This window comes from Cebus imitator, unplaced genomic scaffold (assembly GCF_001604975.1).
Source record: "Cebus imitator isolate Cc_AM_T3 unplaced genomic scaffold, Cebus_imitator-1.0 Scaffold192, whole genome shotgun sequence".
NCBI lineage: Eukaryota > Metazoa > Chordata > Mammalia > Primates > Cebidae > Cebus > Cebus imitator.
Window position 1 is genome coordinate 429293 of NW_016107507.1, and position 10682 is coordinate 439974.

Here is a 10682-nt window from a genome sequence, read left to right on the forward strand (position 1 = left end):
AAAAAAAAAAAAAAAATGAAAACAAAATAACAAAAATGAAGCAGCTTCAAACTGTGCAGAAAAGCTAGTCATTAAGAAGCAGGGGCTAATACTAAGACATCCCAAAGAAGAGGCAAGGGCATACACCTAGGACACCTACCCAGGACCATGACAGCTGGATAACAAAGGCCTATCATCAATGGAAAAAGGTGGTACTCCCCTCAGTTCATCTTCAGTAAAGATGCTCTATATTTCATTAATCTCAGCTGGTAACAATAAAAGTTCTCAGCAAATTTGTAAAAAAAATTCTATTCCATTCTATGGAACTCTATGGATTGACCATTCCATTCTATGGATTCAGCATAGTTTGTTTAACTAATGCCCAGTAATGAACATTTGGGTTGTTTGCAATTTTTGGTATTCCAAATAATCATGCAACAAACAGCCTAGTGAATATCTCTTCATATTTTTGCCTGTGCATCCATGGAATAGATCCTTAGAAGTAGAATTTCTGGGTAAATGAGTAATTGCTTATATAATTTTGTTAAGAACTCACAAACGCCCCTCCATAAGGTCTGTATGCTAATTAACAATGTGTGAGACTGACTTTTCCCCACCAGCTTGCCAACAGAGTATGTTATCAAACTTTTTGATTTTTTCCTAATTTGATAGATGAGAAATATCTCTCTGTACATTCTGCATTTCTCTATTTAAAGGTGATACTGAGCATCTTTTACACATACTGAAGAGTATTTACATTTTTCCCTATAGAGGTTTTGGCTTTTTAATTCCCATTTAAGAAGCTTTTTGTATAATGTACTAATGCCTTATCTTTAGTGTAAATTACAAATAATTTTTTCTAATTTGTCATTTTTCCTTTTATTTTGCTCCACGTTTTTTTTTTCCATGCAAAAAATTTTTAAGGTAATCATATCATCAAGGTTTTCATCATTGCTTCTGGATGTTAAGTCAGATAAGTTTTCCCCCATTCCTAGCTTATTTTAGGCTTGAACAGTTTCGTATTTTATATGTAATTGTTTGATCCACTTGGAATTTGCCCTGATATACAGAGTAAGCTGGGATTTTTTTTCTACGAATCCATCCTAGCTTCCCATCCTATAATAATCATCACCAATGCCCTTGCAACCATCTTTTCACGTCCCTATTTATCATGTATATATAGTATACATATTGTTGTTTGTTTTCTAAAAGTATTTCACATTAGGGTCTCATTTACCTTCCAAGTCCGTTTTTAAAAAGAAAGATTATTTTGATTTTTACAGTTTGTTTTCTCTTCAGAGTTCCTTCAAATTCATAAAGATTTTGAACATTTAACACTTTAGGGATCCATCTCAACAGAATGTCTGTTATTTACTGAGCACTGTGCTTTCTGCTAGGACTATAGCATGGAACAGAAGTAGACAGAAGCTTTTTGCAGAGCCGAGAGGGAGACACAGATAAACTAATAGGTGAGCCATAATAAGACAGTGGGATAAGTGCTGAAATTGTGTACATTAAGAATTCTGTGTGAACTGACAGAGGAAGTCTTGCTTGTGTTTGGGGGTACATGGGGAAAGAGGTGTCAGGGAACACTTCATTTCTATCCTGAGATTGAAAAGACAAGTATGAGTTACAGAGACGATGGGGAGGATATAAACATGTGTTTCAAGTATTTGTAAATGCTGAGGAAAAAGAGGATCATTCATTTAAGAATTCAGGCTTAACTACAGAGATAAAGAAGTAGAAAGAAAACTGATGAGTGCTGAGGAAATAGGAATGAACCAGAAAAGTCATATTTGAATTGTATTTTGAGAGTAATGGAAGAAAGGTGGAGGCAGACCAGTTACTTTCTTGTAACAATTAAAGAAGGCTAATGCATTTTTAAAAAATGCATGCTTGGTCGAAGCAGAGGACCTCTGCAGAAGAGGAGAAAAACTATCAAAGCTTTTAGGGGTTCACAGGACAGGAGTGAAAAATTAGAAACTTAAGGAATCTCAAACTGGTTTTCCCATGTAACATTTACTGAGTTCTGCGACTATGAGAGAATCCAGGGAATTAGGTGTAAATCTTCACAAAGTGGAATAAAAGTTTCTTCCTATTTGTGAGGCCTAGGAAACAAAAGACCAGCTGTGGGGAAAGGACATGCCACAAACACAGGCAGGGTCTCATCCTGAAGACACTAACTAGGTCTAAAGTTTCATAAGGTGGGAAGTCTGGGAACCTTTTGGACAGCAGAGATAGATCAACGTCAGTATTTTCAGTATTTCAGGACGAAGACTCTCCAAATTGTCAATTAAAAGCTATGGAGAAGCATGTCAAAGTAAAAGAGGAGAATCAAAAGAAAACTGAGTCTTTATTAAAATTGCACCTGCCCTAAACCAACCAAATCCCAGAGTGAACTGAAATAATCAGCCTCTATATACACAACTGGAATGCCAGAGGGAGAGAATACCAAGTAGTAACAAGAATGTGGAAAAACTAGAACTCTCATATACTGCCAAGAGGAGTTTAAATTAGTGCAACCACACTGGAAAACTCTGGAAAGCTGAGAAAACAACTAATATGTATTATCTTACAGTTTTGGAGGTCGGAAGACTGAGATTGGTCTCACTGAGCCAAAATCAAGGTGTCCACAGTATGGTCATGTTCCTTCTGGAGGTTCTAGGGGAAATTCTGTCTTTTCCACTTGCCTACATTCCCTTGGTTGGTGGCCGCCCTTAAAGCAATTATATTACTCCCACCTCTGTTTCCATTATCACATCTCCTCTTCTGACTCCTGCCTTCCTCTTACTCTTAAAAGTACTATATGATTACAGCAGGTCAACTCAGATAATCAGAGATTATCTTGATAATCTCTCTACCTTTACATCCTTAAATCACATCTGCAAAATCTTTTGCTATATAACATAGTCATAGATTTTGGAGATTATGTCATAGAACTCGTTGGGAGGACTACTATTCTGCCTACCAGTTTTCTACTTTTTAAGTTCATTCCCAAAATTGCACAGAATTGTCATGGTACCATTATTTAAAATAGCACAAAATGGGAAATCACCCAAATGCTCACCAATAATATGGGAGATAAATATATTACGGTATATTCACAGGATGGTATATTTTACCATTTTGAGAATGACAAGTACATGCAACAATATAGGGGACTTTTAGAAACATTTTGAACAAGAGAAGTCACACAGGAAACACAAGAGTACAAACTAGATGATTTTATCTGTATAAAAGAAAAATAATACTTTTTAAAAATTCCATTAGAAATTAGTGGTTACTCTTGTTGAGAGGGGCTGGTAGACACTAGAAGGGGACACTAAGGGAACTTCTGGACTACATATAATACTGTTTCTTAACCTTGATCCTGTACTTGATCTTAATTACATAGATGTCTTAAAATTTGAAAAACTCTTCTAGGTGTAAAATTATGATATGCATACTTTTTCTTAATGGGTATTATAGCTTAATAAATCCTTCTTAAAAGGACTAAAGTCCACAAAGGATTTTAATCAGAAATGACATCAAATTTGTTTCGACAAACAGAATATCAAAACACATACTTAATAGCTAGATTTACTTTCTTCTAAGGTAGGTAAATTTTTAGTGTGTTCTTAAAAGTTCCCTTTTATCTCATGGCCTTAACACAAATTGCAAGTTTTCTCTTTGTGCCACACGGTGTTTAACATGGTACCTTACAGGCTCATTAGAACTATGTAACAAAATGCTTCCATTGCAAGGATCAAAATTCTAAAAAGTACTTTAAATGAGTATATTAGGTCTAGCTCCGTAAGTTATATATATTAAAGTGGACATTAACTTTTAAGAAATAGTCACAGTACGATCTCAACTTGCACACCAGTTTAACCATTTTTTTTTTCTAAAGAACATACATACTCATATAATTTATCTCACTAATTCTTGCAAAGATTTGACTCTTTAGCACTATAAATATTTTTTAAAGGTAAAGATAATGAGCCTTAGAATACAGTATTTCAAGGCTTTCAACTTTTTAAATTTTAAAACACATATATCTCAATGTATCTCTTATTCATTCTTGGTTTGGGAAGCCAAGTATAACAGATATATAACCATGAGCTCTCTAAATTGTATGAACAACTTCTTTGAGTTGCTTAAGAATTTTCAGAGACTAATATTGCACAAGGGGTTTTAGACATGTGAAAAGAGATGTACTGGCTAGATTTTTCAAGCATACTTCCCAAAAGAAGTAAATTTATTGTTTGTCAAACTCCTGGATCATACCTTCCAATAGAACTTTTTTTTTTTTTTTAACTAAGCATGAACATGTATAAACAGAAAGAACATGTTCCTAACTAGGAACATTTCCCTTTAGATATACTTTGCCAAAATATTACTTACTTAGACAATCTGTTACATTGTGTGTAATCCTCAACTCTGCAGATGGTTGCACTTCCTTAATATTGCCTGTCTATAATTCCAAGAAGTACTACAGTACACTTCAGGGACTGTACGTGCTATAAAAATTGAAGGTACTTTATAAACAAGTTACTTTGGAGTTCTCCCAAAGGAAGTTATTAAAGTAATAATGGTATTGGAAGTAACAGGCCACCCTCAAGGTGAAATATTAATGGGATTTTCTGTCTAAATATTATATGTTTCCTCTCATTAGCTTCTTTCACCATACAAGACAGACAGGTCCCATAAGGTAAGAACTGAAAACATACACTGGCAATTAAAAAGTAGGTCATTGCTTTCCTTAATGAGAACAATTCCAATAGAATGATGGAAGACAGCCAGATTACACCTAGTTGAGAAATCAACAGTATGAAAATGAAGATCAAAAAATGCAAACTACTCTTTGGAGAAATTTACATATAAAAGAGAGAAAGTAAATAGCAACTAAAGAGGAACTTTCTAGTTTTAGTTTTTATTACATGGGAGCAACTTGAATAGGCTTATAGCTGAAAGAAAGAAATTAAAAGAGAAGTAGAAATCCAACACAGAAAAAGGAGAAGTATAAATTATGATGCCAGGAGACAGAAATAAACAAAGTAGGTGTGGGCACCGGTAAATGGGTAGCCTTGAAGAAGAGGTAAGTTATCTTCTGAGGCACAAAGGGAGGAAATAAGGCTCTTATTTGGAAGAAAGGTACAGGAAAAAATTTCTTAAAGACATTAATTGTCCTAATGACCCCGGAGATACGGTTGGTTACAGAGGGTAGGATAGAATGGGAAAAAGGAAGATATATGGAGAATACTGAAGGTTTGTCATGGTTAAGAGAAGAAAAGCGGATGATCACCGACAAGTAAATGACAGTATCACTAAATAAATGTATACACACACTCCCATATAATATTCTGAAATAAGCTTTTAATCATTATTTAAATTTGAATCATTAAATTTTAATCATTATGTAAATCTTTATGACCATAAGCAAAAGTTCCTCATTGAAGTTTTAAAGAGGAACTTTTGCTTATGGTCACAATGATATAATAGTGACCAGATTTACCATCCTATCTGAAACAAACAAAAAAAATAGAAACAATATATGAAATGATGGCTTTCAAGACATTTAACACAAAATATAGGACAGCGATTCCTCAGAGTCAGGAACAAATGAGATGAACCCTGTGAGTGCCCCAGCTCATTTACCTTAAAGGACTTTATAGGATATGGCACAGAAAGGGGGAAAATACCCTTCCCTCTATCCTGTACCTTCCACACAGCCAAACAGAAGCAACTAGAGTTCACACCAGAGACAACAGAGCTACAGAGGCAGGGAATTCCAGAGATCTGCAAAGGGTTCACCTTGGGCAGTCAGCAAAGCGCTGACCAAAGTTAAACTTCCAGAGTTTGGGGAAAAACTATGAGAAAGGTTTACAGGGACCATCCTGCTACATTCACATAAGACTGAGAAAAGTGCCTATTCTCTAAAGCCAGGCTGGAAAACCTCATAATTCACCAGGTATTGAGGGGGTTAAGAAGAGTGCTGTCTCACAACTGGGAAATAAATAGCAGATTATTACTGTTTTGAATTTGCTAATAAATCTTAAAGCAAGACTCAGAAAAATCAAACTGTTTTTAAGTAATCTGATAGTGTCAGAGATAAAAAATATTTACAAGATGACAAAATTAATCAGCATCAAACAAGTTTAAGTTCACGTCTAACATCCAATAAAAATATTAGACATCCAAATAAGTAGAAAAATATCAAATCTGATGGAAAGAAAATTCAACTAAACTAAAACCAGAATTGACACAGAATTAGCGGGCAAGGACATTTCTATCCCAGTCTTACTCTACAGAGTTCAACTTACTTATTGTTTGTACAATTTACTTAGTTTACCTTCTACAATTTCTATTAAAACTGTTCTAAAACAATAAATAGTAAACAATATAGGAATATATAATGGTTAAAGGCTTGAAATTTTCAAGTATGCTAATGGATTTTTTCTTTTTTACAGAACCTTGCTCTGTTGCCCAGGCTGGAGTGCAGAGGCGTGATCTCGGCTCACTGCAGCCTCCACCTCCTGGGTTCAAGTGATTCCCCTACCTCAGCCTCCCAAGTAGCTGAGACTATAGGCATGTGTCACCATGCCCAGCTAATTTTTTTGTATTTTAGTAGAGATGGAGTTTTGCCATGTTGGACAGGATGGTCTCGATCTCCTGACTTTGTGATCCGCCTGCCCTGGCTTCCCAAAGTGCTTAGAGATGTGAGTCACCTTGCCTACAAAAATTGACTCCTGGCATTTTGATAAGGATTGTATTGAATCTATAGATCAACATGTGATGAGTTCACATTGTTGATGGAAATGCAAAATGGTACATCCATTTTGGAATATATTACTGTAGTTTCTGTAAAGTTAACCAACGTTTACCAAATAATTGAAAAACTCCACTCTTACATATTTACACAAGAGAATGAATATACAGGTCCACAAAAGACCCATGCATGTAAATAATTGTAACTTTATTCATAATAATCCAACTTGTTTCCCAATCACGGAATGGATAAAAAATTGTGGTGTATAAATATATACACACACACACATACACACACACACACACACATACACATATACATACATACACACACACACACACACACACAATAAAATACAATGCAACAATTTAAAAGTAAATGGACCACCAATATATGCAACAACATAGAAGAATCTTAATTATGCTGATGATCAAACAATGTATACTATGTGATTTTACTTGTTGCCAAGACCTCGAGAGTGAAGGCAGCAGATAAGCTGCAAAAGTATGTAACAAAAATTTGGGAATGATGGAAATGTTCTATATCTTTTTTTCCTCTTCTTTTATATTTTCAATTATTTCAGCAAAAGGAAATGTTCTATATCTTAATTGTAATGATGGCTATGTGAATGTAAACATGTCAAATATCATAGAATTTTATGTTTAAAATTGGTGATGTTTACTGCATATAAGTTATATCTCAAAAAGCTGACCAAAAAGAAAAACCTAATGCAAGAAAATAGACAATATTTAATCCCTTCCAAGATGAGCAGTGTGATTCACAAGTAAATGGAATAGGCCGGGCGCAGTGGCTCACGCCTGTAATCCCAGCACTTTGGGAGCCCAAGGCGGGTGGATCATTTGAGGTCAGGAATTTGAGGCCAGCCTGACCAACATGGTGAAACCCCATCTCTACTAAAAATACAAAAATATTAGCCGAGCGTGGTGGCACATGCCTGCAGTCACAGCTACTAGGGAGGCTGAGGCAGGAGAACTGCTTGAATCCAGGAGGCGGAGGCTGCAGTGAGCTGCAATCACATCACTGCACTTCAGCCTGGGTGACAGAGTGTGACTTGTCTCAAAAAAAAAAAAAAAAATCAAGTAAATGGAATAAATGAACCCTAATATACCATTAGCTTAAGTTCTATTTAGTTACAAATGAATGAAGACTTCTTTGTGGTTACTGTCTTACTACATACTTCATTAGAAATAAGTAGAGAGGCAAGCAGAATAGTTTATTCGACTCTGGGAGGTCCCAGTGACTAAATAATATTTAGCATATAGTAAGTACTTCTAGTAAATGCTTGTGAATAAACATTTAAATAGAAATGAACTGTTACCTGTTTTTTAATTTTACCTACAGTATTTAGACAAACACATGCATAAGATATTAGCTGGTTTGCATATTTCATTGTATAGACCTACCATGCCATTATTTCATGGTATAAAGAAATTAAGAAGTTTTGTGAAACATATTTGAAAGACCAACTTTTAAATCATGATGCAGATATTTCACCTATTTATTAAATCTTCATTTTTAACATAAAGAACAATTTGCAAAGTCTCTGTATTTTTATATCTTTTAGTTATAAATTAATTCTAAAAGCATGAACTACATTCTTCAACATTAACTGCTTTACATACCCTACATAAGAAACAGACAGAATTTGATATCTGAATAGTAAGTAAGATATGACTAATTTTTCTGGAGAATTTTATTCTAAATACTAATTACAAAAATGTGTAAAAATTTTGCTTACTGATTTACTGTCTAAGAGATTTCAGAATAAACATCTAGACAAAATGACAATTAACCAGGAGTTTTAAACCAGCAATAAAAATGGTTTGTAAACCAATACAGCAAAGCTTGTTGACATCAAATGACAAAGTAACTAAAAACCTTGAAATTAATTTGCAAAATAAGCAGTAAACTTACAGTTTGTTGCCATATGAAACTGAGAAGAAAGTGCCTGAGTAACTGAATTCCAAAATGTGTAGAAAATTTCAGGTTGTCCATCCTGTGAACAACAACAAACAAAAAGAAAAAAGAAAAAAAAAAGAATAAAAAAAACAGTTCATTTATTTTAAGAAATTATAATGGGTAACATGCAACCTTAAAACTATTCAAAATTTAAATAAAAATTTTAGACATCTAATCATCAAATAATAGAATTATTAATTACATGGAAATATATAGATGATTCAAATTATGTGTCATGTGCAAGTAATCAGTCATTATTCTGCTCCGCCACGTAATAGCTGATGTAACCTTGGGCAGGTTGGTAAGCCGCTCAGGGCCTTTGTTCTTCATACGTAAAAAGGTGATAACATTGCAGGATAATTATGAGGATTAAACAAATTAATCAAAGTCTTGGGACAATGCCTGACATATAATAAGCCCTCAATGAATGTTAGCTATTATTACTACAATTATTACTCTCATCTTTTTTTTGAAATACAGAAGGCAATTTGTGTGACTATAACAAAATGATAGACAAAAGCATGCTTAGATGAAGGGTAACTAACAAGAAATAATTCACTATTACAAAAGAGAATGGCTGAAGTTTAGATATAGTTAAACTCACAGGAATTGCTACTACTCAGTTTAGCATACTCTTGTTCAACTTTGAATATAAGTTTTAAAAAGTAAGCACCATAAAGAAAAGTATTAATAAAAGTATCTTTTGTTAAAGAAAGGCAAATAACTTTAACACTGTTAAAACAGAATCACACTCTTAGAAATTTGCCAAATACTTTCAGATACAACTACATGTATGGTATACAATATAACATTGCTAATACTCGACTATTTTTTCAGCCAAAAATGCAGCTTTACATGGTTCAAAGTAATATTATAAGGCTGGACACAGTGGATCATACCTGTAATCCCAGCATTTTGGAAGGCTAAAGCTGGCAGATCGCCTAAGGTCAGGAGTTTGAGAACAGCCTGGCCAACATGGCGAAATCCAGTCTCTAATAAAAATACAAAAAATTAGCCAGTGTGGTGGCACACATCTGTAATCCCAGCTAGTTGGGAGACTGAGGCAGGAGAAACACTTGAACCTAGGAAGTGGAGGTTGCAGTGAGCCAAGAATGCACCACTGCACTTCAGCCTGGGTGACAGAGTAAGACTCCATTTAAAAAAAACAAAAAACAAAGTAAGAGTATAAATAAAATATCTCTAATGTTAAAATATTGCTATAGTCCCAAAAATAAAATTATAATTTTAGATAAGTCAACAAAATAACCAATAAAAAATACTGATTTGTGACTTTTATACCTATGTACACTTCCCACTTCCAATTTCATTATTTGTTCTTTTTAAAATGAGTCTTATGGTTGTGAATTTCCTCAAAACCTGTTTATCATAAAAGAGGCAAATCAAATCATTGCTCATTTCTTATGCAATGATCAGAAAATACATTCAGATTCCTAAGATTTCATGTATTATATCTTGTGTATCTTAAAGTAGATGCTTTTCAACATGTTAAAGTATAATATACTAAATTAACAGAATGAAGGACTGAAACCACATGGTCGTCTCAATTAATGCAGAAAAAGCATTCAACAAAATTCAACACCATCTGATGATAAAAACACTCAACAAACTAGAACTGGAAGGAAATTACATCAACATAATAAAGGCCACATAAGAAAAATCCAGCCGGGGGCGGTGGCTCACGCCTGTAATCCCAGCATTTTGGAAGGCCGAGGCGGGCGGATCATGAGGTCAAGAGATGGAGACCATCCTGGCCAACATGGTGAAACCCCGTCTCTACTAAACATACAAAAAAATTAGCTGGGCATGGTGGCGCGCACCTGTAGTCCCAGCTACTCAGGAGGCTGAGGCAGGTGAATTGCTTGAACCCGGGAGGTAGAGGTTGCAGTGAGCCGAGGTCACGACGCTGCACTCCAGCCTGGCACCTGGTGACAGAGTAAGACTCTGTCTCAAAAAA

At 34.7% G+C, this 10682-nt stretch overlaps 1 protein-coding gene across 3 annotated transcripts in view; it reads right to left on the bottom strand.

The window, feature by feature from the left end:
* Window positions 1-10682, bottom strand: part of COG5 (component of oligomeric golgi complex 5) — a 368077-nt gene that overhangs the window by 115231 nt on the left and 242164 nt on the right. For all 3 annotated transcript variants that reach the window (XM_017546917.2, XM_037745106.1, XM_017546916.2), the window contains exon 11: window positions 8663-8744. In XM_017546917.2, the coding sequence (XP_017402406.1) occupies window positions 8663-8744 (82 nt within the window). The remainder of the gene's footprint in view (window positions 1-8662; window positions 8745-10682) is intronic.